This window comes from Aphidius gifuensis, linkage group LG5, assembly GCF_014905175.1.
Source record: "Aphidius gifuensis isolate YNYX2018 linkage group LG5, ASM1490517v1, whole genome shotgun sequence".
Classification (NCBI taxonomy): Eukaryota; Metazoa; Arthropoda; class Insecta; order Hymenoptera; family Braconidae; genus Aphidius; species Aphidius gifuensis.
The window spans coordinates 19,807,413-19,834,219 of record NC_057792.1 but is presented as its reverse complement, the minus strand read 5'-3'; the positions used below and the strand labels follow the sequence as shown (position 1 = coordinate 19,834,219).

At 31.8% G+C, this 26,807-nt stretch overlaps 4 protein-coding genes across 9 annotated transcripts; 2 read left to right on the top strand and 2 right to left on the bottom strand.

The window, feature by feature from the left end:
* Nucleotides 1–116: 116 nt before the first annotated feature.
* Nucleotides 117–3,932, top strand: LOC122858352. Its single transcript, XM_044161192.1, has 5 exons — nt 117–1,069; nt 1,719–2,457; nt 2,622–2,679; nt 2,759–2,933; nt 3,212–3,932. Exons 1-5 carry the CDS (start codon nt 785–787, stop codon nt 3,638–3,640), a joined length of 1,686 nt encoding a protein of 561 aa, XP_044017127.1. The 5' UTR covers nt 117–784; the 3' UTR covers nt 3,641–3,932.
* A 118-nt stretch (nt 3,933–4,050) lies between these two features.
* On the top strand, nt 4,051–11,648 carry LOC122858350 (muscle M-line assembly protein unc-89-like). 3 transcript variants are annotated; one of them, XM_044161187.1, is made up of 10 exons: nt 4,051–4,437; nt 5,354–5,671; nt 6,760–6,961; nt 7,092–7,283; nt 7,496–7,854; nt 7,965–9,830; nt 9,999–10,059; nt 10,622–10,719; nt 11,128–11,308; nt 11,399–11,648. In XM_044161187.1, the coding sequence occupies exons 2-10, from the start codon at nt 5,513–5,515 to the stop codon at nt 11,497–11,499; spliced, it is 3,219 nt and encodes a 1,072-aa protein (XP_044017122.1). In that variant the 5' UTR covers nt 4,051–4,437; nt 5,354–5,512; the 3' UTR covers nt 11,500–11,648. The 3 variants fall into 3 exon arrangements, with proteins under 3 accessions (XP_044017122.1, XP_044017123.1, XP_044017125.1); XM_044161188.1 differs by lacking the exon at nt 4,051–4,437 and adding an exon at nt 4,456–4,541; XM_044161190.1 differs by lacking the exon at nt 4,051–4,437 and adding an exon at nt 4,623–4,642.
* A 179-nt stretch (nt 11,649–11,827) lies between these two features.
* Nucleotides 11,828–18,359, bottom strand: LOC122858349. Its single transcript, XM_044161186.1, has 8 exons — nt 17,490–18,359; nt 15,988–16,370; nt 15,706–15,928; nt 15,338–15,628; nt 15,141–15,268; nt 14,904–15,076; nt 12,416–14,445; nt 11,828–12,335 (listed from the first exon to the last, which is right to left on the bottom strand). Exons 1-7 carry the CDS (start codon nt 17,569–17,571, stop codon nt 12,489–12,491), a joined length of 3,237 nt encoding a protein of 1,078 aa, XP_044017121.1. The 5' UTR covers nt 17,572–18,359; the 3' UTR covers nt 11,828–12,335; nt 12,416–12,488.
* A 138-nt stretch (nt 18,360–18,497) lies between these two features.
* Nucleotides 18,498–26,153, bottom strand: LOC122858347 (guanine nucleotide exchange factor subunit Rich). Of its 4 annotated transcripts, none has more exons than XM_044161183.1 (7): nt 25,797–26,153; nt 25,608–25,715; nt 24,516–25,505; nt 24,256–24,450; nt 23,822–24,176; nt 21,588–23,727; nt 18,498–19,211 (listed from the first exon to the last, which is right to left on the bottom strand). In XM_044161183.1, exons 1-7 carry the CDS (start codon nt 25,929–25,931, stop codon nt 18,806–18,808), a joined length of 4,329 nt encoding a protein of 1,442 aa, XP_044017118.1. In that variant the 5' UTR covers nt 25,932–26,153; the 3' UTR covers nt 18,498–18,805. The 4 variants fall into 4 exon arrangements, with proteins under 4 accessions (XP_044017118.1, XP_044017117.1, XP_044017120.1 ...); XM_044161182.1 differs by having other exon boundaries at nt 23,813–24,176; nt 25,797–26,124; XM_044161185.1 differs by having other exon boundaries at nt 23,813–24,176; nt 24,516–25,522; nt 25,793–25,907.
* Nucleotides 26,154–26,807: the final 654 nt, after the last annotated feature.

Below are 26,807 nucleotides of genomic sequence, written 5' to 3'. Positions count from 1 at the left end.
AAAAAAAAACGTTTCTTTTTCTTGAAAAAAATAAAGTTTACAGTTCAACTCTTTTATTACTATCTTAAAAAAAAATAAAATAACTGGACTAAACGAGTAACGCCATTTTTCAGTCATGTCTAGAGCTGAACGTTAAGAATGTATGTATATTGTATATATTGTTTGTCAAGATATGATATTACGCAATTATAATTTATAAATATATGGAACATATAATAGATTCGAAATTAAATTCTCTTTATTTTTTATTATCATTTGTTTTTTTCGATTAAGTTTATTATGAAATATATTGAATTCAATAACTGGGTCTCGAAAATCAAAGCCGGACCCAGTTGTTGAACGCCTATCTTACACCATGTTTACTCTAAAATTGTGGACGTCGAATCGTGCATCAAGCTCGAATTTCACTTTGAATCGACTTCGAACGGATGCTCAATTTTTACCTGGATAATTTCTTTTAAAAACAGTTTTTTAATTGATAAAAAATAATTGCAATATGTTGAGTAAGTTACCTATGAGCAAAAACGCAGAAATAAATTTATGTTATGAATCGTTATTTCGTTTGAAATTGATAAAAGAAAAAAATTCGATAAAGATTAAACTAAAGAACGACAGATCTTCTTACAATGGTGGTATTCTTTTCGTTTGAACATTTTCAATTGCAATGACAAGTCGTAGTATGGATATCGTTTTGAAACATTATATGAGCTTGATCAAGTCTTGAATATTGATCGGGTCTAAAATTTTGAGTTTGCGCGTAGTAATATTATCAAACTACGTAACCATGTTGCAGAGAGTGCTCTATATTAGTGTTGAATTTATGATAATTTTATCATTCGTAAAAAGTGAAAGATTGTCGGAAAACAGTGATTTTCCACAAATGCAAACTGATGATTTGCGAAAATGTATGGGAAGCTTCAATGTGCATAAAGACAAGATAATTCGCACGCAAGATTCACTAGCGCTTGGTGGTGAATACATTGCCGATGCAGAAATTTCTGGAAGACAGAAATGCGTCGCACTATGTTGTGAGACTGAAAGCTGTGATGTTTTTGTTTACGAAGAAAATGTAAGTTGGCAAGCTTAAACGCAAATATATTTCATATAGTATTTACAGTCCATGCGGTGACAAATTTTATGACAGATTCGTGAGCGGTTTTTTCAGCAAAAATTGGGAACGGACAAAAATGTGATTAATTTCAACGAATGTTAAAGATATAAATTAAGAACTTTCTCAGATAACTTTTTGTTATTTCTAAGATAATTACGGGACTGGTAAATAAAATAATATAACAAATACTACCCCTTTTTTACAATTTTGAGTTTTTTTGTCGTTGAATTAAAAAGACGTGATTTTTGACTACTCGTTGTGCCAAAGACCCGAGTTCGATTCCCGGCCGGGGAACTTCTTTATTTTTTCTAAATTTCTTGCATTTTAGTACTTGCAGTCAGTATATTCTCAATTTACTAAATTTTACTGAAAAATATAGTAAATTTCAGTCTTACCCGTTATATATTGTGCTGATAGTACTGGTTATCTAAAAATTCCTTAAATACTTCAGTTAGATAGTGGGTAATTTCATTGACGCAAACGCAGTATAGGGGAAAAATGCTTAAGTGAGAGAAAATTAATTTAAATTAAATAATCGTTCTTTGTATGTGAAAATGTTGGTGGATAGATTGTATATTTATGACGAAAGTTTTTTGTTCTCATTTAGAAACCCGGCAGCTGCTACCTTTTTCATTGTGGTCCACCTCATGATTTCAAATGCAAATTTACAAATCACTCAAATTACTCGAGCGCAGTGTTGATGAATATTCGTTACAGAAAAATAAATGATCTCCGAGATTATTCAAGACGAAGTCAGCAAGAATATGAGTTGAAATCTTTAAAAAAAAAAACAGATTTGAATAAAAAAAAAAATGCCTATACAGAAATTTCATTATCACCAAAAGTGCCATTAGAAACAGACTCTAATCACAAAACGACTCAAACTACAAAAAATTGTAGTCGAAACCAGTACAGATGCCAAAATTCTGGTGACTGTATAGCAGTGTATAACGTTTGTGATGGAATACCACAGTGTACTGATGGATCTGATGAAGCTTCAGAGCTTGGTTGTCCACTTGAAAAATCAACTACTCTTCCAGGAATTATTTTTGCTCCAAATGTACGAGTTCCAGAGAAATCAATGTATCCTAAACAGACGCATCATGAAGATTATCTACCTACATATGACGATGCAAAATTAAAAGATTTTCAGCTTCCAATAGAAACTCAGGCTTACTATCCTCAGGATAGTCGACAATATCCATCTCAGGACATAACAACGTCAGTTGTTCAGTTGAAAAATATTAGACTGAAGAATAATGTTGGTGACATAGATTATATCCAAAAACACAATGATAGTAATACAGATGAAGTAAACAATGATGGGAGCTATTACAAACATGAAGGTGGGTCAATCATTCAATAATTGTTTAGATGTATGAATTTAAAAAAAAAAAATAATTTTACCAATATATTTTTACTTAAAAATAATTAATTTCAATAAACTCGAATCATTGAATTTTTTCTAATTAAAAATGGAATCAATAACATGCAAAAATTCTTTTAACAGAATTAGACCATACCTTCAACCGCAAACAACCGAGTGTCAACTCTGAAAACACAGCACAGTGAGAGAACATTTTATTGATATCTGTAGAAAATTAATATTGTTATTTATATTATTATTATATTCGACTTGTTTTCCAGAAAGAACAACAAAGCAGCCGAACATTCCTGGCAGCAAAATGAACGAAAACCAACAAGAAGTCCCCATCATGAAGTAATTTATACTACAGAAAGTCAATATGTTTCTATAGTGAAAGAAAATTCGACAACTTTAGAGAATCGATTTCAAGCTTTGGCAAAACCAGCGAACACCAAGGTATACTTGTTTTGCTTTTTTTTATTAATATACATCAAAAATCACGACATAATATTCAGTATATTTCAAGATAATGTTAACTTCTACTATAAATACAGTATAAAAGAATCATATGAGCATCGTCCTTAAAAATTAATGCTTCAGAAAAAATAAGAATTTACAGAAAAAAAAAATAGAAATTTTTGATATTTTAAAACATTCGATTGACACTATTATGCTATTGATTTCGTTGTACCTTAACCACCCGATTTTATAAATTTTTTTTTTTTTTTTTTCAGGTATTGACGGAAGAATTGGCATCATCGGGATCTAATGTCAGCAACAAAAAAGCACTTATTGAACAAGAAAAGTCGCACTCACAGCTTGAAAAAATATTAAAATCGCCTATTCAGTCCGATACCAAAGACCATACACTGAAAACGTTACGTAAAAAATTATTAAATAAACACAAATTGGATGAATCGTATTACCAGTCCGATGATGTCAAATATGCTGACAAGAATTTTCCAAAAAAAACCAGTTATCTACAGCAATATAGCTTAAAACCGAAAGGAGCAGTCGTTTCTCTTGCCGTTGGACTCACTGTAGCTGCGATCATGGTTGGACTCATTGCATGCAGATTACACGTTGTGCAAAAAAGAAATCGAAGGGGACATAATCTCTATGCTCACGAGGCTGATTATCTTGTAAATGGAATGTATCTTTAAATTTGATTCCGAATAAATGAAATTGGGGTATAATTTTCTAAATTTTTTTTTTTTTTGTTTCGTTCATCAAATTAAGTGATCATCATTATTCTTTCTTTTTTTATCCGTTATGAATTGCATTTTTTTATATTATTGATGTCATAGTTGAATACTTCAAATCTGTATATAAAATACAATTCATCAGTTGACATTAAATTATCAGAGTTCATATACAGTTTATGGAAATTATTATCTGACTAAGAACACCTATGTGATACTTAATAAATCCACAATGAAAACTCATCAACACAAATATCTGATAATTTACATAATTCAATCATTAAAATTCGATTTTCATGACTTGAAGGTATTTTGATTCTAAACAAGTAGTAGAAATCCAATCTTAGTCGACGGAATTGGGTCAACAATATCTACAATTATGCAAAAGCCCTAACACATCATTTACAATACAAGTTGATAGGAATGATTGATTTTTTTTATTATTACTTGAATTAAGTGTTCAAATGTTTTTGCTAGATTTATTTCCGGGCTACCTCATTCTACCTTCAATTTGCATTTTTTTATAAATTTCTTCATTAGACAATGGTGATTCAAACGACGTTGATTACCACATGGCCCCACTATACTGCCACATTTTCAGATCATCAATGACGCTAACACAGTTACATCAGCATTTGAAAGCTGCTTTATTTCTGTCTTGAAACAAAATAGTGACGCGATAAAAATTTCAAGTAAAGAACACATTTAATTTGTCTTAAGTTTAGTGAGTGGCTGTTGATTATTTTTAGAAACTCTACGTAAGTGCTGTTTATTAAATTTTTTTAGAATACTTAATTTTCATCAGGATGCGAAGATGTCAAGATGAAAATTCAAGATAAGTTGGACTTTTTCGTCATAGACCGTTCGTATTACAAGCTTTCTAAGATATATGATTAGTGCATTTAAGAAATCAATATAGTATACTGACCGATTTTATATCTACTCAGTTTTTCTTTTATACGGGTATATATCTTATTTTCAATGTAGTATCTGTACTATGTTACCTTACAAAAATCGTCAAAATTTAGCCGTTTTATCAAAATTATATATTTTTTCGATTAATGTCAACGAATAGGAGACATTATTGTTCCAAGCTGTAATAGATTCCCCATATAACTGAACGAGTTAAATTCCAATTAACGGACTTAGGTAGCGATCAAGGTTAATGTGCAACTAGTGAATATTTTATTTCGACACAAATTCCGAGACTCTAGATATTCGAATAGTCAGTTGACAGTTATGGTCTAATGAAGTTATTTTTAATTCAATTTCAATTAATGTCACACGTTGGATTGTGTATAGGCTGACTATCAGAATAATCTTACTTTTATAGATCGCGACAAGCCATAATGATATTATTCAACAGATCGTCAGCTGCTTGCTCAATAAAATTCAGACAATTTTGTGGAAATAATTTTTTTAAGTTTAAAAAAATGTTAAAGAACTTTAGTTCTTAAAGTATTACGAATAGCATGTAATGTGATCGAAAAATATCTGAATATAAAATAGAATATTATCTTGTACAAATCGAGTCGTCTCAGCCGCAAATAGTTACTGATTTCATATGAAGTATGAGGCATCTATATACTGAGCACAGTCTAAATCTCGTTTGTGGATGCTATTTCTTGAACCATATATTGTTTCCCTATATGTTGATGTTATTTATGTTTTCAGAATTAGAATAAAAGTGCTCAAAGAAAAGTTGGGAATTCAGACAACAATAAGTATCTTTATCCACTTATAAAAGTTCAACGGATAGTAAAAAATAATCCTGGAAAAATAGACCCTCGGTTAATGAAGAGTTAATTCCAAGAAAAAAAAACCACTACAAATATGGACTTAAACGATCAACGAATACTCTCTGGATGTTCTCTGTTGAGGGCTGACAGATTTTCAACTAATAAATTACAAGATGCCAGCAAATCTTATGATCTAACCGTTAGCACTAAAACGGCCATGAATCACCGAACAGAAAGACTACCGATCAAAAAGGTATTTTTCAGTTTATTCGTTAAACTTTTTTTTTTTTTTACCGGAGATTATGAGAGAAAAATTCAAGTTTTTTTAATTAATGACCACACAAAAAAGTGGGGAGTGGTAGATGGAAAAAATTGTAACGAAGGAAACTTGACCTTACTTTCAAAAAAAAACACGAAGAAAAATAAGTTGTAAGATTTGCATTTTTTTTTTGCGATTGTGGAATCCATAACGATTTATTTTAAAATTTACATTTTTTTTTTTGTAAGATTTACATTTTAAAATACAAAATTTAAAAAACATTTTTTTTTTGTGAGTTTTATATTTTTATTGGGTAAAACTTGATAATAAAAAATGTTAGAAATCGATTTTTTTATAATACTTAAAATAAATTTAAATTATATATTTTTTAACAATGTGAATTTTACAAATAAATGCCGTAAATTATACAAAAAACACACACCAACAATTTAAATATTTTTTTGGTAAAACCTGCAGCTTTAAATTGTAATTAAAAAAAAAAAACTATGAAAAAAAAAATTTGAGTAATATGTTCAATTTTTTAATGTTTTTCAAAATTTTTAATTTGTAACATTTATTGAATAATCTAGTTTCATGACATACACAAAAAAAAAAAAAAAAAATTATAACATCAAAAATTTGTAAATATTACTAAAAATTTGTTCAGAGAATATGTGACGGATTTAAATTAAATTACAGTGGCTGGTACTTGAAAACCCTCGAACGCGTAAATGGAAAATTTGCGGGTGACCCTCTACCCACTGAGCCATTCTAACAGTCGATAGTCGGGACGAGTTTTTTATTGTTATGAATTAATAATGATGAATGGATGAGTTAGTAAATAAATAAACAAAAAACATAGATAAACTTTTCTAAATATCATTTTTCAACGAATCCATATTTTTTGAGGAAAATCCATCAATAGATAAAATCGGTCTGAAAAAAAGTGATTTTATCGAAAAATTAAAAAAAAAAAAAATATTATTCAGTTTCAGCAAAAACTTTCCCAGTCACCAAACCGACTTTTATGTGTATATTCTGAAAGTATGTTAATGAAATAATACAAAATTAATCCTTTTCAGTGTATTAAAACGGAAGAAATCGATCGACTAACAACGAACACTATAGGTGTTATTAAACATGAAAATATGAAGATTTCAACAGAAACAACACCGCGAATACAAAAACAAAAGAGAAAAACCGTAGCACCTAGATTCGTATCCCCAGTTACTGGTATGATTGTTGATCAAGGCAATCATGTAGTACTTGAAGGTCTCATCGATGGTAAGTGTACAAAAAGTAACTTTTCTAAGTCAAAATATTCCCCAGTTATTGACATACTCATGTCAAATCAAAATCAATTAATGGCGAATTCGGCAAATAATAATAATAATAATATGCTAAACTATTTTAGGCTATCCACCACCGAAAGTTTATTGGAGAAAAAATGGCCAGGAATTAAATGAAGGAGTCAAGACTTTGTTTGAACATAATCATGTATGCTTAGAGTTAAAGAATGTCAATGTGTGTGATGCTGGCCGGTACACTTGTATTGTTGAGAATCAAGTAGGCGAAGCAAGCAGTACAGCTGATCTTATCGTCAAAAGTAAGAATTTATTCCTTTCAGTTCATAATTGCACTTTATCAGCAACCTTCATTGACTCTTTATTACGAGACATGATCTATTTCTGACCATGTTTTTCTTCTTTAGCCTTATCATCTGTATAGTTTTCTTCGTTAACTAACAATCTTTTTTTAGGTTCTAAGCTATACATGGATTGAGCAGCTACTAATTTTTTTAATATTTTCAACCTACAGAAACTATCTTTCCTCCAGTTTTTGGAAAACGTCTTCAAGCTCAGATTGTAAAGAAAAATGAGCGTGCGATTTTGGAGGTAGAAATAACTGGTACGCCAGAACCAATCGTAACATGGTATAAAAATGACGAGCCAGTGATGGACATAGATGGTCAACTTAAACAAATAGGAAATTGCTATCTTTTTATAATTGAAAAAGCTGATATAAAACATGCAGGAAAATACATGGTCAATGCATCTAATTCCGGTGGAGAAGCTCAAAGTGTCGCTGACTTTGTTGTGTTTGAACCAATTCCAGATACTATGACAGAAAACCACAAGACAATTGTTTACGAAAACATTGCTGATAAAAACTTGAAGGTATTCGATTTATCAATGTTGGAATATTTATTTTTTAATTCATATATTACGCATGTATTATTATACTGTTATAATCCAGATATTATTATTACGATTCCAATTATATACAGATTGCAGAAAAAAAAGACCAACTGCCTTCTGCCGAGCTTACGGCCGAACATGTCTCTACAACGAAAATTGCTCCAAGCTCTACTTTGAAAACTATTTTACCAGTTGGAAATATTTCCTCATTTCCATCTATGGTTTGTGAAACTGAACTCGATAATCATGTAGCAACAACAGTGAATAAACATAAAAATGTAAATTCATCAAAAAATGCTTCTCGGGACGAAGAGACCCAGTCTATTGCTTACTCAGATCAACATGAAACGAAACAAGAACAAAAGTTCCATATGAAATTACAGCATCAAGCTCCAATACTGCCAGAACCAAAAAATGGAAATGTTCCATTTTACTCCATGACAGAAACATCAGAAGCTAATTCAGAGCGAATAAGGTCTGAAGATAAATCAATAACACGGCAAGATAAGCTTGTAGAAATGCCAAATACCAAATTACCAGAACGTGAACAGGATAATTACGTAGAATCAACGAACTCTTTCGAATCCAGAAACCAAAATACTGAAAGCCATTCCTTAAAGGAAAAGGAAACAGATTGTCAGATTATACAAGAAATCAATGAAAACTACGATATTAAAGTTGATAAATTGACAAAAAGTTATGAACGATCAATGGAGTTTCAAGATTCAAGAAAATTGTCGTCTGAATCACCACCAAAAAGTCACGTTCACGGTATGTTGACTAAATTGGAATACCCAAACTATTCAGAGGGTATTAACAATACTGAAATTGATTTTCCTTACGAAAAATGCAAACTCTCCAAGTTGAATACTCATATAACTATGTTAGAAGATACGACGGCGTCAGGTTCTCCTATTCATGGGACTTTGATGATTTCACGCCTCGTTGCTCAGTCAGAAAGTGCGGAAAAAATGCTTGGAAACTTTAACTTGGTCCCAGAGTCTAATGACAAAATATCTTTATTGAGAAGACATCATGATAAACCTGAAAACTTTGCAAAATATAAAGAAGAGCCTGTTAAAAATATCGATGGTCATAAACTTTGCATCAATTCCCACTCAAAATCACAATTCCATCTCTCAACGAATTCAAATTTGTTCAAAGAATCTCTACTTCCTAAGACATCATCTGATGCATTCAAAATTGATTCAAGCTCTTTCTCCGAACATATTACTGGTAATGCACAGAGGGTGCATCCAAAAATTGGAGTTAAGCAGTCCAACCAAGAGACAAGGGAAGAAGTTATAGCAAATTCTGATGGAAGTGTTACAAAAGCTGACATTGAATCTTCAAGTAGCATCGAAACGTGGTCTTCAAGTTCAGGGAAAAATGTTACGAAAAATATACTCCCAGCTAGTGTAATTCAGCCTGAAGTTTTTAATTCTGGGGTGGGCAAAAATGCAATTAGTCATATGACCGATGATAATAAGAACTATTCCAGAAATAAGGAATGTTTCTATGAAAAAAAGACAATGCGAGATTTGAACGCTTCTGATTCCGTTAAGAACGTTTCTAGTAAAACTTTTCACGGATTGTACCCAATTTTCAAGGGCACTTCAGCTACTTTACCAAAGCTAATAGATCCAGCTGTTGGTAGATTTGGAGACAATATCAATTCTAAGTGTTCACATAATTTTCATGGAGTCGCTTGTACCTCAAAGTCGTATTCTGGATCCAATAAAAATGGACCATCCATCAATAAAAATTGTCTTCCTCCTTACATAGACAATAGTCAAATCAGAACTTATCAATATCAGCCTAGCTCTGAAAATATAATGGAAGCTAGGTCCAACAAAAGTAAAATGCACGACTTCTTTGGAATTGATTCTCAACAAGGAGATGACAACATCGCAGATATGAACAAGCGAAGTTTTTTTGACGCTGTTTTCCAAACAGTAAGTTTCCTTGTAAAGCAATAAATTTTTTTAACGGTCAACTAACTTCGTGAAAAACATCTTGATTAGTCTATCGAAATGTAAATAGATAATTATTATTTATCATATGAAATATTATGTGTTCGCTTTCTTGATAATTATTTGAAAACTGTGAATATTTGTTCGTAGACGGACGTGATGAACTCGTGTCTCAAGAGCCAGCAAAGTTCCACCAAATCTATCATAAAAGGTAAGTCTGACGTTAAATCACTTCCAAATTATTCAATATAATATAAAACTTAGATTGATTTAAAAATTATGTGTCAACTATTTATATAATAATAATAGAAATTTCATAATAAATTATAAAATTATAATTCAGAACTCTCGATGATTTAGTTCAACTGAGCCAAATACTTTACGATATTTTATAAGTAAAAAAGTTGAATAGTCAAGTTTATGGAATGTAAACTTAATATTTTGAATTTTTAACTTTAGTATAAATAAGATAAAAAATAGAGCTTTTCCCACACATTTCTAAAGCTTCCAAATAATGAAAAATTAATTAACTTATGACGTTCAGTAATTTAAAAAGATTAATATCATTAAACTAAAAATGTTAAAAATATATTTTACGTTGAAACGGCGTCGAAGATGGGATGTAAGCGGAATGTAAGTCTTACACTAATCTTTGAGACATCATTACACCATTAGCTCATAAAAAATTTACCTCAACTATGCTCAACGAAGCAAGTATTATAATAGGAGCCTAAATATTATCATCGCCATATACACTTTTGTCATTTTTTCAGGACCATCGGTTGCACTGGACGGTAAACAGAAATGTAGAAGGAATTGTCTTCAACCATACTTTGTCAATTTACAAGAAAATGCGCCCGTATTCACGACAGTAAGTATACATCGATTGTGATATTCAATTAATGATCGAAAAACTTCAGCGATCTTCGTAGCTCAACGTGGTCGTGATCTAATATTTAAGCCACGCTAAAAAAAAAAAATTATGCCCTAATTAAAGTTCAGTGAGAAGAGTCGTCATTCAAATGCTTGAAACACTCACAAGCTATTTAACGTTATAATGTTCGTTGCGAACTTTTTCATATCGTACAGTTTGATATACTGACATATAAAATAACACCTTCAAATTTTGAATATCATATGCTCTGATTGATGATTATAATTCAAAAATTGACAACAAATATAGAAAAATTATATTTAATTATAAATGTAAATTTTTACTCAGCTCATCAATAAAAAATGATGGAAAAGTATAATAAACTAACTGAAAAACTGTTCACAGCCTCTGAAGAATATTGCCGTGATAAATGGTCAAACTGCAAGATTCGAATGTATTGTTCGAGCTCATTCACAGCCTGAGATTGTTTGGTTTCGAGAAGCAATAAGAATCACCGATGCAGACAATTTAGAAGTTTATTACAGAAATGGCATCTGTCGCCTTATTATACCTAACGCACTTCCTGGTAAATAAATTGTTTTACGTTAAAAAATATTATAAATTTAATCACTTAAGTCGTGGAACATTAGTGATTCCGTGTTTTTTTTTTTTTCAGAAAACGCTGGAATGTACACGTGCCTTGCATCCAACAACCATGGTGCAAATTCAACATCTGCAAGTTTGCAGGTCTCAGGTGAACGACGAGTTCTCTACTGATTGTTAGAACTGATCATTTGAAATATTGTTAGTTAACTTTGCTAGAAACTAATTTATTAATCTCATTGAGATTGGAAAACGAAGGACTTGTAATTTTAGATTAAGAATGATTCGAGAATAGAAAGAATAAAATAAAATATATACTTGACGATAATAATTATTTGGAATTTTCCCTCCATAAAATTGTGATCTATTATGAGTAGTATTAGAGAAGCTGGTAAACGTGTAAAAAGATAGAGAAATGTAACTGACGGATTGTAACTAACGGTTTTGAAATTTTTAGAGGCTTCGTGTTTTATCACAAATAACACAACAAATAGTAGAACTAGACTCTCCTCAATAACCAGCCGTCAACCTTTATTTAATAACTGACTCCTATTAATTACTAATAATTAGAATACGAAATCAAACGAATAATCAAAGCAACCGTCTATACATCAAGATTATTATTTTCTAGAACGAATGAAATAAGAAATTTAGTTTTCGTGTGTTTGGAAATTATAATTAAAAAATTGTTATTTAAAACTTTTTGTATTTGATGAAAACAATCCGTAGATAAAATAATTTAGATTTTTCTTGATACACTATGATATATTTATTTTGCAACTTATTGTTGTAATAATTTTGAGATGTAGTTCAAACTAAATTCATAAAATTGGTTGCGATTGGAATTTATAATATTTTGTTGGTATGCATGTGATAAATTTGTACAATCCGTACTGATGCTAATGGTGGGCCTCATTTTGGTTGTTGAGGTCTGCTCATCACGGCTAGATAGCTTATAGATCTCCGATTTATGCTTTAATAAAATAAAAAAATTTATGCGGAGAATATATCTGAAAAAAAAAACATTACATATAAATCACATTTTTTGAATATTAAATCTGATGGGTTCATGAAGTTTATTTTGACTTACTGTTGACATCTTTGAATACTGTTTATATCAAAGATATGATTTTTTATTTATCAACTTATTAATTATTGGTACATCATTGACTTTTAAATCCGAACTTTTCGAGAATTTTTCGGTAAAGTAATAGTCCAATTAGCGGGATCGCAAAAATCTCTTTTTTAAAGAAATAAATGTATGTTGCTGCTATGAGAAGAGTCATATCAATAGTATAACCAGTGATGCTCCGAATATTAATATCAGCCTTGTTATTCAGCTTTTTATTCACTTTATTTTGAATTGAATGTATTTTTATCAATTCTGTCTTGGAGCAAGATTCAAAAATTGGCTCTCTTTGTTCAACTCGATTTTCGCTCTCATGAAAAAAAGGTTTATAACTGCAAAGTTTCTGATTTTTCGGAAATGAAGCATTTAATGTTAGTTCAGATTTCAAACTTATTGCTTGTGGATTCTTTTGCCTTTTTTCGGATGTTGGGATCTCTTCTTCAATATCAGACTCATGAATGAGTTCTGTATGCTTATCCGTCATGTCAAATTTTTTTGATAGTTTTTTATGAGAGATATCCTTATCATATATCAAGTCACCTGTCGAGGCAGGAATTTCTGATGGTTCAAGTTTTTGAATTTGAGATGTACATAATGAATGTTTTTTGACAACCCCTGCATAATAGTCGATAAGTGCTCTTTCGCAGTCAAAATTTTCTGTATTTGCAATAGAAGACATGCCTTCATATTTTCGGTCAGCAATGAATTTTCTACACCGTTGGGCAGCTCCTCCAGCACTGAGTGAGTGAGTATCGTCATTGGTGGCTTTTGAGGTACTATTTTGTAATGAAAACTGTTCTGGAGATATTTCAGCATATGGTTGGTTTGTGCACACAGATAGGGGCTCTGTACATCGATTAGTAACAATTGGCCTAATTATTGGATATTTTTTGAGAATTGATTTTGGTTGGATACCACATGATCCTGCGTTCGATTGAAGGTCGTTCTTCAACTTTGTATTTTGAATCGTCGGATTTTGATGTGAATGTAAATTATACTGCTTAGCTTTGAGATGAGAACTTGAAGATCCTGAATTCTCTGAATATTTGCAGGTATACGGCTCACTGTTCGAAAAAGAAATCATTTCTGACTTTTTTTTTTTGTTACTTTCATTGGATATTGGAATTGGTTTTTCGATAGTTACAAATTTTTTTTTTATCTCAATGATCTTGGTTGATTGTTTTTTATTGCAAACTTCAAAAAAGTTTTCGACATCAAATTCATGTAATAATTCAGTCAAACTGACAGCATTCCGAAGGACTTTTGTTATCTGAGAATCACGGAGAAATAGTTCCGGGAAAGAAATAGATCGTGGAAAAGGACAAAAGTTTTTATTAATTTCCTTGGGTTCTTCATCAGATGTGCACACTGTCAAATGATTATAGTCTTCAATTGCATTTCTCAAAATAATCGACGGATCATTCGCGTTACTATGAATCATATTTTTTTCTTTATTTTCCGTAATCTCGGTGTTTTTCATGCAATCAAAAAATCTCGTATTTGTCTGTTCATTATGAGTCTTTAAATTCATTTTCTTTTTGGAAAAGGTACAATCATTTTCACTATTCAAGTTAGATATGAGATGATTTGGTGTACTAGATTGTTGGCTTAATCCTGTAGGATTTTTTTTAAGAAACTTGTCACTGATCTGATATTGAGAATGAAGATTGGAATGATTATCGGCGTTAGAGTTTAAGGGAGTTTGCGATGCACGTGCAAATTCTAGATCCGGTGTTGCATCGGAGAAAGTCACTTTGCTCTCGTTTTTTAAAAGTTTTCGTGCGTTGCTCTGGCCAGATTCCTCAATTGAAACTGGATGGAATGATCCTACCTCATATTTTTCTGAACCGTCAGATAACGCAGCAACTGTCAAATTCACCATTTCATTGTAGTTTTTTTTTTGTTTTCGATGAAGATCTTTCTCTTTGTGATTTTGGTATACTTTTGTCATATTGGATATCGACATAGCATTCTGAGCAGTATAATTTAATCTGAAAATGACAATCATTATCATCATGTTCAATATTAACTTCTTGTTTTACCTACACAAATAAAACAAAGTAGCATGTCATTCATCAACTATGCGGGAAGCTTTACAGTTGCTGACGATATTGTGCATGCACGATATTGTAAGGAAAGGTGATTTCTGGCGTTTGACTGCGTTAGAATGATATTACATAAGTGACCCTATAGTTCCAATCAACGTATTAGATTTGGCTACAAAAAAAAATATTTATCGCCTTTAAACTAATAAAAGCAGACATTTCATATTAAAACCAAAAAAGCGTATTGCTCAGCAACTGTATAGCCCATGACTTGATTAATGAACGATATTGTATTCACGAGATTATCTGGAGTAATATAAAAAATACGAAAAGAAACAGAAAATTATTTTTCCAGAGAAATATTTTTTCAAAAGTAGGTATTGAATTCATTATTTTACTCGCACCCTGTTTTACAATCTGGGATGATAATTATATCACTTTCCTCACTCATTTCACTAACTCCATATGGATTCTCGGCTTTCACTCGGAATTTGTATTCTGATCCTTCGAACAACTCACTGATAGTAGTTTGTGGTTGTCGGCATGTGGTAGCTTTTAGCCAAACGTCCCACCCAACCTATATAAAAATAATATTTATAAAGATACTTCTTTTTATTTTTTTTTTCCATGTGGTATATTACTCGGTAATATTCTACGATGTAGCTTCCTATTTTGCAACCACCATCATCACTTGGTTCTTTCCATGACAAAGTGATTGATCTTCCCAAAGTCATCGTAACTTTTGCTTTCCCAGGAGACGCTGGTCGGTCTATATTATAAAACAATTCAATTTCTTATCAAGGTTTTCCGTATCTATTTTTCGGTTGATTTGAAATACCGGTAACAGTCACTAGAAACGATGCTTCTTCTGCTCCAACTTTGTTAATAGCTCGCACGGTATACTCTCCTCTGTCTGTTCTTTTTGCTCCATCTATTTTCATACGACACTCTCCCGAATCAGAAATCTCTATCACATGTCTATTATCAGAATGGATCTCTGTTGAGTCATGAAACCACGTTACGTTCGGTAAAGGTCGGCCGGCGATAAATGCTTTTAACCAGATAGTTTCATGACGCTTAAAAAGCAAACCATCTTCGTATTGACGAGGTAGGCGTATTTTTGGTGGTGCTGACAAATAAATATACGTCAATCAAAACTTTTCCAATTAATTTACTTTTTAAAGTAATGCATGTAATTTTACGAACCTTCAAGAATTAGATTTGCTTGAGTCATCACATGGCCAACTTTATTCACAGCTGTACACTTGATTTGACCCACGTCACTCAGAGAAGTTTGATAAATGAGCAGAGTACTTTTTCCATTTTCAGTAATAATCCTAGTTCTACGACTGCTAAATATCTCAAAGTCGTCTTTAAACCATGATATTTTTGGAATAGGAATACCAATAAATTGAACAAGGAATTCCACCTGAGGAATTAGTCTAGAGTTTATTTCAATCTAAGAAATTATTAACAAGCTTTTCTTACCCGATCATTCTCTAAGGTAGTTGTATCGTGTAAACCAACTTCAAACTGAGGAGCCGAAGTATTTGAAGATTGCAGAGTTACGGTTAGTGGATCTGATATTTCACTCGGTTGTGAAAAACCATAACAGTTTTTAGCTCTAACTCGAAAGTGATATCGCCATCCTGGTTCTAGCCCCGCAATCGTTGATTGTGGTAGTATACACAAATTGGGTAATGATTGAATCCAGTGTGGAGATCCAAGACGTCGATGTTCGATCAAATACCCCAAGAATGATGATTCATCTCGATTTAACGACCTTTCCCAGCAAATTTCAACCGCATCCAAGTCCGTAGATAACACTGGTATAAGTATCGGTTTTCCGGGTACAGTAGGAATCATTCCTTCTATCAGAAAAAAATAATCAGAATATTTATTCAACATTAACATTAAGTACTTTACGTCTGGATGCAATAACACGTTGAGTGCTCGAAGACAAAAAAACATGACGTTGTTTGGGTGAAAAATTAAAATTGAAAAATAAATAAAAATAAAAATACAGTCATCTATAAAATCAAAAAATATTCAATTTCATTCAAATAAATTTTTCTCTTATAAATCAATGCTTCTAGAGTTTTTCATATTTCTTTCAATGAAAAGAAGTTTTTCCAGACATAGAAAATATTTTTATCCGTGTATTTAAGACTAAATAGTATCCCCGTTCTGACTATATTTTTCTTTGACACCTGTATCGTTGTGGCGACTATTATAGAAAGCGAGATATCTCAATATCTCCCTTATAGACATAGGTATCTCGGCATTCACTAAAAACTTTTCATTTAATGTAGAAGAAAAAGGCTATAATAATTATATTTTATTCTGTTGCAGACGAGATTAAAACTTTAAATTTACAGGATAGTTTTAAATTTTCATATGTACTAAAAAATGAGTAGGCAAGGAGAGGCATACTTTGTGCAAAACTTTTTTCCCATCCATCCCTAAGGTATCTTATATAAAGGCTAGATAACTGATGAAATTTGAATTTTTATAAAAATAAACTGCTTCCCTATTTATTTATTTATCTATTTATTTATTTATTTATTTATATAATAACTGTAATATAGTAGAAAACAGTTATTACTTGAAAACAGAACAGCCAAACTGACTACTGTTTATTACATGATCGTACACGTGGCTCTAAAATTAAAAGCACGTTATATACGGCAGAAGGGAATATGTTTTACAATTCATATCGTTCGGGTCTAACTTTTATAACAATGTTTTTGTTTTGTTCCTTCAAAAAAATTTTTTTTTATTCTTAGAATTTGTTTTTCATATGATTTTGTGATAACAATGTTAGTTTCCACATAAAATACATATGTTTAGATTTGCATTGCTTATATCACTTGTCAATTTTTAATGTAATTCGTAGAAGATCGAAATCAGATCTTACTTTATTATTTTTACGTTATTCTGATGTTGGATGATATTTTTTTTTTATTCATTAAACAGTCAATTTTCTTTACCTATGCTAACTTGGTTTGTTTTGGAGTTATCTTCGGTTAATGTAAAATGTTTGCTTGATAACTTCGTCTCACTATTACCCATGACACTGGGTATTTTCAGATTTTTCTTCCGGATGCTATATTTATCACTAGCTCACAAACCAGATGTGTAGTTTGATCAAAGCACGACGTTACTCAATATAGCTGAAACATGGTACTGACTCATCGAAAATACGACATTAAAAAGTAAATTACAAGCCTGCGCACTTTGTCGGTGAAATATGCCTAGTTCGCTAAATGCTTAAGTTTTCGAATGGAGTATGCCTACGTAAAAAAGTTATATCTCGAGTATATCTTCGTTCGTATCTTAATTTCGACAGATATGCAAATATCTGTTTTATATTTTTTTTTTATATCTTTTCTATAAAAAAGATATAGAATATATATAAATTATATACTATACATATGTACATGTTTTCTTTTGATACGATGTATATGTGATATCTTGGTTTACACTCAATTCTCGGTTTTACTGGTTCTTCTATTTGTAGATTTTGCAAATTAGATAAAAAATATTTAAAAACTGTTTTTACTAAAGATTCAAGTTTACTTTGTGATGAACAAAATTATTTTGCATTCTTTTATCTTGAATAGAAATAAAAAAATTAGATTTTTTACCTTAGAACAACTGAACGATCGAATGAGATCATTTAATTATGGTTTATCAAAGAATAGACCTCAATACGGAGTCTCCATCTCAATTCTACGTTTAGTTATTCATTGCGCCGTTTTCGAGATTTCATTCGGGGAGCTGTAAGTTTTGCTAAATGGACGCTGCAAAAAAAAATTCTAATTTGATAACAAAACTTCCTAAAATGAAATTTTTGTTCTTGGAAATTTTTAGATTTAAAAGAAGAAAAAAAATTCTTATTATGAAAATAACTTTGTATTGAAAGAAAAAAAAATTCTTGAAACATCACAGATTTAGATTTGAAATAAAACTCAATTGGTTTCGAAAAAAAATAAATTATTCTTTAATTTTAATTATTCTTTTTAAAAAAGGTAAAAGCGTTGAAGTTGTTTTTACATTTTTAATTAGTAAAGTTTGTGTTACTATCCGAGTAGGTAAAAAATACCAATTATGTTTTAAGGGATTAATGTTGCTGAAAAAATAATTTTTTTGGCAAGTATATTACATTGATATATTTGGTGATGTCAGTGCCATTTTTTATCTCACAATTAGTATGGAATGTATAATTTATGATGATCTCTGAAAATAAACGTAATAAAAATTGAGTCAACGTTGATGTATTTTTTTGGATATTAATATTTTATTTTCATGAAATCACACAACTTTCTTCAGATAATTTTTTTTCTGGGCAACTGATAGGAGCATAATTGTCGCCTAAAGTCTTTTCTTCAGAGCAGGGAAATGATTCATTAGATTTTCCATCGTCAAAATGTACAGTTGCCAAAGTATGGCTAGTTGATATCCTTCTTGTTCGATTCACGTTGCCACGTTGGCAACTAGTGAAAGACGGCACTGGACTTGGTGATAAACTCTCAATAACTTTTTGTTCCGATTGACTTTGTGATTGGTGTTGGAGTTGTAATTGTTGCTGTTGTTGTTGTTGTTGCTGTTGTTGTTGTTGCTGTTGCTGTTGCTGTTGTTTCATGATAATCAAGCGATTGAGCAGAGAGAGTTGCGCTTGAAATCCCGAAACAAATGCTTTGTATCCGAAACTAAAAAATAGATTAAAATAAAATCCAAACAAAAAATAAAGTTTTTAAAGTAGAAAGTCGATAGTTCCTGAAAGTTCTTTGCTTCAGTCAACTTAATAGTTTGTACTAGATCAACCTCAAATAATAGAAAAGAATCAAAGTTGTACACAGTATATAGAAAAATAAAAAAAAAAGAAAATACGCTTCTTTTGGTCATACAGACTATGGCTATTTTTTTTCCGTAGACAAAGACAATACTACGATGTCCCTCTGGGAATCGCCTTCGTAAATTTTGATAACGAATCCGTACCTATTTAAAATTGGACATTTCAAAAACTCCAGCGAACATCGTATTCCGATCGTTATTATTTATATTTACTACAATAAAATGCACGCTTCAATTATAAGATTCAAAAATAATAAAAAAAATTGAAATTAAAAAGTCGTAAATAAGAAATAAATCTTCAAACCTTCATATTTAATTAATTTGAATACTAGTTTGGAAACTAGTTTTTTTTTCAATAATTAAAAGTAGACGTGAAAAATAGGAATTTTAGTATATGACAGTCAGTATAGTTTAAACATATAGCTCAAGATGGCCAACATCACATTGCTGTTATATTTTGACATAATTTTTAATTTATAGCAAATGATATTTTTTAATTATGAAATAAGGTCATATATTGTAAAAGTCATGGTTTAGCACCGATTGAAAAAAAAAAAAAATCATTTTCTTGGGGTTGGCACCGTATTTTTTTTTAATGTATAAAAGATAGGGCTTATCCCGACCACGATATTCTAAAACTGGCGTTGGACACCCCTTAAATCTTATAACGAGCAGTCTATCTTAATGAGTTTAGAAAGTATATTCGTTATTCGTTTCGATTTTTAAAAACAGGAAAACAGAAACTTGGAAAAATCAGAAGTTCCCCCGCCGGGATTAGAACCCGAGTCTTCTAGGCCACAAGGCTTCTTCATTTTCTCCAAGTTTCAACAAGTAAACACCGACGTCCCATCGAAAAAAATGATAATCTAACTAAAAAAAAACTGTAAAGTATAGTGAAACAGCTATTGTAGAAATAAAGCACTTGAAGATATAATAAACAATTTAAACAACCTTCTTTGATTATTTGAATTTAGTGATTCTACGAGACATGAGAAAAATGAGACAAGACGAGAAACTGGTGACAAGAGACGCTGTTTTCTAAATTTAGCCGAGAGACGAAACAAGAGAGCTTGCTCGGAAACGAAAATAGCTGAAAAAAAATATTTAATAGTAAAGAACAATACATTCGTTACTGCTAAAGAATTTTTTATTAAACATAAGAAAGAGAAGATTGGATCGTAATTCATAAATCAAAAGCATTGAAAGGTTACATTTGTTATGTGTTGTGTTTCATTCACGTGAATAAGACGATAAATTAAAAAAAAAACGAAGATTTAAATTGAAATATAAATAAATACATAAAAAATTGATAGAAATAAGACGAGAAACACAAGACAGAAAAGTGTCACTTTTCACGAATAAGATTTTCCGAAAAGCCATTTTTTCGAAAGACCTATTCCCGAACGACGTTTTCCCGATCATTTTACACGAATGACTATTTTACTGAATAATTTTTTTTGTTAAACAATATTTTGTATAGAAATTTTTTTTTATTTTTTACATTTTTTATAAAACAACATTATGTCCAGCCTTTCGTTTGAGAGTAAATTTTTTTATTTTAGAATAGATAAATGAATGTACAAAAAATATACAAATATCAAAACATAAAAAAAGACAAAAATTCAATGTGATTTTTAAATTATATAAATATGTAATTGTTTGCTAAATAATATATATGTTACATTAAAAAACGGCAATCTTTGGAATAAAATTTACTATAAAATTTTAACAAGTTTAATAAATTTTACTAAAAAATATAGTAAGTTTGAATAATTTTTTTCAGAAAAATTACAATAAAATTGAGTAATTTTTATGACTTAGTATAGTATACAAAATGTATATTAAATGGTCAAATTTTTACTGAACTCTATAGAAAAAATAAATTATCAATATGCGAATAACTCCTACAAATAACGCCAGGAACTGTCAGCAACGCAGTTATTACTATTCGTTATGTAATTTTTACTTTTATTTTTAGTTAAATTTCTCGCAGTGTAGAACAATGATAGAATCGTAATGAATAATTATTGTTGTCAAAATAGTTCACGAAGTATTAAATTTATCAAAAATATCCCTAATGAAAACCGAGTGAGTGTCAATCATATTTTGAATTGGATTCTAGGGTCGAATATCGACAAGGAAAGAAATATTCAGTGAAAATTACTGAAGCGTAATAGCGATTAATGAAAAGAATAAAGGATTGAAAATTTTAATATAATTTTTCAGCTTACCATTCTGAATGCGCCCATTTAATTAGAACTAATAGACCATCTCTCAGATTAACAATAGACTCTTGTGTTTGCATAGGTGCATGTGCTGCTCGTACGGCTCTAGCCATTGACGATGCATCACGAAGTACAGTTGCAAGCACAGCTGCCCAACCAATGCACCCGGCTTCTAAAAAAAGTTGAAGAAGATACCTCAGTTGCACTTCACCTCTACTGTTGGACCCACAAGATGCAGAATGAATCTCTGTTGGTTCGATACTTTCTGGAGAAATCCAACAAACTGTTCCAACAATTGATTCTACATCATCTCGCCAAACTGTGCTGGCGTCGCTCATAACACTTGTCGCATCTTGAAGTATCATTGGTGTCAATTTGGCTTCAGCAGTAGAGAACTGGGTTTCTAAACTGGCCACAGGTGAGATCAAAGTTCCATACGGTGGTCTACTACTCGGTAAACTAGTATATCCACTGTCAGTCAGTAGATCTACAGAAAAATTTTGCATTTGCAATTCACTCTCACAGTCCAAGCTAATAGATCTTGATCTCGATGATGCATGGCTAGCTCGCCTAATTTTTTGCAGGCTTGCTGCTGATAATGTAGGATAAGGAAAACTAAAATCTTCATGAATTGCTTTTAATGCTGCTACAAAGTCATCGATTCTTGCAGCACGTTCACGCTCACGCGCAAGCCATGTTACGAGATAAAAATCTAAACGCGCCGCAAATCGTCCAAGATCAGCTAATCTTTTTGCTGACAATAATCTGCGGGCATGTCGTTGAAGTATAATATCAATAAAAAATTCTTCGGCTGAGCCTTCTTTATTATCATGTTTCTCCGTTTTTGCACTAGGCAATGATTTTTTTCTTCTCATAACAGCATTCCGTGTAATTTCAAGCACTGACGATGGAGGATCTTTGTTTATTAAATCATACTGAACTTTTGGAGTTACGGTTGTACTATAACTTCGACTTCTAGACACTTGCATTGTCCCAAGAACTAAGGAAAGATCTTCTTCATGTGGAGATACAGATGGAGTTGGTGGTGATCCAGCCAATTTAGTACTACCACCCCATGATGCTCTTGGCGACTCAACGTCATTTGGATCAATTGCTCGAAGAAATCTTACAAGATCTCGAGACAATTCCCATCTGCTTTGTTCGAGAGCAGCATCAAGCAATAAAGTTGCATATTGTCTGCTCACTGCAGATGGTTCCAAGTTTTGAAGAATTATTAAATAGCTTGCAGCCGTATCTAGCTGTTGTCGTTGTAAACAGTCTTGCAGAAGTTTTTTCGGTGGACCGGCGACAGAAAATAAATAAGGCCAAAGAGCAATTTCGGTTTTACGGGCACACTGAACTACCGCTCTGGCCCAAACACTCGGAAATTCTTTGATAAACTCAATAACTGAGGGTAACTGGGCATCAGGCAATGGTTCTTTACTAGTTGCTTCCTCCTCGAGTACTTCATGAAGTAATAATTCTAGCGAATGTGGAAAGTATGGTAATAATGCACATGAACGCGCAATTTCCCAAGCATGATAGCCAAGATTCCGACAAATCAACTGCCTAAGTATCTGATGTAAATAAACTTGGCTTGTTAATTCAAGTACACTAAATGGAAGAGAAAATAGAGAGTTGGTATCTGAAGTATAGAGAACTGTATCATTTTCAGCACCGAGGAGAATTGCATCTTCGAAAAGAATTGCAAGTGGATAAATTCGTAAATGAAAAGGTAGCATAATTCGTTTACTCATGAAAGTGTGAGCGTTATCTTGATGGTTTCTTGGAAAAAGTGGTAGCCAAACTCGCATTCCATGAGCACCACAAAATAGCCAAAGTGCCTCAGTGAGATGTGGTTTGTCACGTAGGGATCGTGAAGGTACCCAAACATTTTCTACACATGATGCAAGCACATTTGGTGATCCACAAGTAAAAAGAACTTTGGGATCGTCAATAAAATGCTCCCGTTGGACCATAAGGAGCTTCCCAGATACATTCAACAACAGAGACTCAGGATGTGGATGAATTCCAGCTGTTTCAGCACGAATTGTTGTTAACGTTGCACTAACAACACAAGCTGGATGAACACAAAGACCACTAATGTCAACTGTTTGTGTTCTCGTAAGCTCAATAGTTCCAAAGCCTTCAAAAAGAGAGTTGAAAAATAAATTATTAAGTGGGAAAAAGCAATATAAACGTATAAAGTAAAAAAAAATTTTAAAAGTAACCTTCTTCACCTTCCACACGCATATCAAATATATTAATTTGTCCGTTAGCACAAAATGTAAGTAGTGTTTCTTTCATTGTGTTGAGTAATAATATTTGAGATGGCAGCCTAACAGTTTTTACATAACTGTTATCAAGTTTGGTATCACGAGGATAAATTCTAATTTCATCTTTGTCCTCAAGAAGTGAATAACTGCTGACAATTAAAAAACCTCGGTACCAAAGTAATCCACCAGTAACAATAAAATCTTTCTCTTGAGTTTCATTACCGAAAAGTTTCCATTTGCGTGAAGCAAGTGAATAATGAGCTAAACCAGTTCGTCCAGCTACGGCAATGCTCTGTCCCTCATTATCTATTGCAGTATACTATACAAATAATCAAATATCGAATAAGCATTTGAATCACCATTTTTGTTAATTAAAAGAACTTAAAATAAAAACTTACTCGTATTGGCCAATTTGAGCCACTGTAAGAACTTGGAATTGGGACAACAAGCCACTGTTTTGATCCAGCCAGAGTTAGAGACGATGAGTCATTCGGTATTTCATTGCTCATATAAAAACCTTGAACATTAGTTGAGACAGTTCCCAAATTTAAATATAACCGATCCTCACCTTGTAGATATAAATGACCGTGACCCTAAGAAAAAGTAGTACTCACTCTTAGACTATGATTATATATGAAATAATATATTAAGTACTTACCATACACGGGTTTACCGTTGATGGACTTTTAACAAAATCCAGTTGAATCAAAGACCGATTATTTTCCAGCTTATTTCCATTTTGATCGTCAGTAGACAATGATTGTGGCGATTCTCTGAGCATCCATAGTTGATAGCCTTCAGCTGACCATTCCATCGTGCAAATATGTAATGGATTATCACGTGTAAGATCAACATGCAAACCATAGTCCCACTTAAATGAACAGAGCAAGAGTGCTCCAAATGTACTCCAAACTGCTAAACCTCCTTTTTCCCAAGCTAAGGCGATTGCACAGCTATCGGGCGTCCATCGAAGACATTTTACGCGACCTGGTCTACCAGGATAATCTTTGGATGATAAACTGAGAGTATGCGAAACTTCGAGGCTACCCGTCATTTCATCAACATAATAAACTAAGCCTTCAGAGTTTTCACGGCCAAAAGCCATAAGTCTATACTTATGATTGACTGCTGCGCATGTAGCATCATCAAGATATCTTGCCCAAATACCTTGAACTTGATTTGGGTCAAATTTTAACGACTGTGCTGTCAAAAATGCAGCTTTTCCATTACTCAATACAATAGCAAATCCTCCAACTAACGGTGAATACTCAATATCGGTTACATAAATGTTATTTTCTGTTATTGGCACAGCCACAGTTGAAATTTGTTGATCAATACTAAACGGAATTCTGCGTAAATCTAAAGAATAATCACGGTTGAGATTTCCTTCCCACTTTTGTCGGACAATATGACTGGTTTTAGTTGCCACCATTAATTCATCTCTAATGCAGACAAGCGAAGTGATTCCACCGTCAATCCAAACTGGCATAACAAATGTCAGTGTTAGGGTTGGGATTATTTCTTTTATAAATAATTCGGCGCTGTCTCGGCGAAGACTGGTCACTGGTGAATCTTTCTGTTCATAAAGACCCCGACCATCGCCACTACTGTTGGAAAGCCGGTAGAATAGTAGATAGCTACCTGTTGTCTGTCAGATAGAAAAATCTACTTTGTACGTGTTTTTTTTTTAAATTTATTAGAGTAGGATTTTATAACATTTATCTTGTGTTTTGTATAAACATTTACTTACACCAACAACTAACATGCTAGAGTCTGGTTTCCATTGAACTAAAAAATTATCACCATAACGATCTCGAGATTTTTCATCTCTTCGGCTGAATACAATTGGTAAACATGGCTGAAATAATATTTAACAACGTAAAAAAATAATATAAATCAGAATCAACGAGTTACTACATGGTAATATTAGCTTACATACTTTGCAGTACCATACGGCTAAAGTGTCTTTCGTTAAAATAGCAAATAGTATCTTGTCCCGATTACATGCAATTGCATTAACATCATTGGAATTGGTCAAGTTCAACACCCGGGGCCAGCCAATAGGGAAAAACATAATGTTCACTTCTAATGAGTTTCTATTTATAAATAGAAATTATTAATTTCATGTTCTCAAAAGCTCTTTACAACAAGAACAACACGTCATTAAATAAACAGTTTAAGTTACTAAAACGCAAATATTATGATGGGATGTTTATAAATGATTGAAAATTTCCTGTGACATTTGTGCCAAGAAGTTAGAAGACTATATAAACCAATATAAACATAAATACTGACTGATTTACACAAATATAAATTTGTTCTCATTAAGGCTTTTTTTTGCCACTGATGGCGCTTGTCAAATTTCTATGCTTACTGTGGAGCACTGTGGAGACACCGCTTTATGTAGTATCCAGTAGTATCATACGTACGATTGTATGATACCTCAAAAATTGTCGAACCACTGGAGAGAAGTAGACCGTGAAAAAACAGTCATCATGAAGTCTATTTCATCAAATCAAGTTGACTTTTTTTCTATTTTCAAATCTCTTAGATGGAGAACTGATGTGTCAATATCATCGAGGTATTTAAAGATTTCTAAATTGAATATTTTTTTGGTTGTCAATAGATATGTTTTTTCAGCAACTTTGCACGATTATTAGAGCCAACAATTTTAATGGAGTGGACATTCAGTTGCGGAAGATGTGTTTTGTTCGAATTGAACCTTAAAGAATTCCATTTGCTTAGACAATCTGTAGCTGAACTTCTTATAAAATTAGACACCGTGGACGCCGTAAATTCAATGAAAACTATTTTAATTCCTCAATAGCACTCATAATATCAATAATAATTATTTTATTGAGTACCATTAATTCTGGTACAAGAACAAGTCTAAATTAACGTTTAGAAATGTTTATTTTTTTGTTTCTAACATTTGTATTATACGCTTGTA

What these genes read in the sequence shown, in the direction of transcription:
- LOC122858349 (XM_044161186.1), bottom strand. Translation starts at nt 17,571, where the DNA reads ATGGGTAATAGTGAGACGAAGTTATCAAGCAAACATTTTACATTAACC. An exon ending in AGCAAATCTAATTCTTGAAG is followed by an intron (nt 15,629 to 15,705) that starts GTTCGTAAAATT and finishes TTTATTTGTCAG; the next exon opens with CACCACCAAAAATACGCCTA. An exon ending in GTTTCTAGTGACTGTTACCG is followed by an intron (nt 15,269 to 15,337) that starts GTATTTCAAATC and finishes TTTATAATATAG; the next exon opens with ACCGACCAGCGTCTCCTGGG.
- LOC122858347 (XM_044161182.1), bottom strand. Translation starts at nt 25,931, where the DNA reads ATGTTTTTCCCTATTGGCTGGCCCCGGGTGTTGAACTTGACCAATTCC. An exon ending in TAGCCGTATGGTACTGCAAA is followed by an intron (nt 25,716 to 25,796) that starts GTATGTAAGCTA and finishes ATATTATTTCAG; the next exon opens with CCATGTTTACCAATTGTATT. An exon ending in AAATGGGCGCATTCAGAATG is followed by an intron (nt 19,212 to 21,587) that starts GTAAGCTGAAAA and finishes TCTATTTTTTAG; the next exon opens with TTTCGGATACAAAGCATTTG.
- LOC122858350 (XM_044161187.1), top strand. Translation starts at nt 5,513, where the DNA reads ATGGACTTAAACGATCAACGAATACTCTCTGGATGTTCTCTGTTGAGG. An exon ending in TTGCTGATAAAAACTTGAAG is followed by an intron (nt 7,855 to 7,964) that starts GTATTCGATTTA and finishes AATTATATACAG; the next exon opens with ATTGCAGAAAAAAAAGACCA. An exon ending in CACCAAATCTATCATAAAAG is followed by an intron (nt 10,060 to 10,621) that starts GTAAGTCTGACG and finishes TCATTTTTTCAG; the next exon opens with GACCATCGGTTGCACTGGAC.
- LOC122858352 (XM_044161192.1), top strand. Translation starts at nt 785, where the DNA reads ATGTTGCAGAGAGTGCTCTATATTAGTGTTGAATTTATGATAATTTTA. An exon ending in TTTTTGTTTACGAAGAAAAT is followed by an intron (nt 1,070 to 1,718) that starts GTAAGTTGGCAA and finishes GTTCTCATTTAG; the next exon opens with AAACCCGGCAGCTGCTACCT. An exon ending in GAGCTATTACAAACATGAAG is followed by an intron (nt 2,458 to 2,621) that starts GTGGGTCAATCA and finishes TTCTTTTAACAG; the next exon opens with AATTAGACCATACCTTCAAC.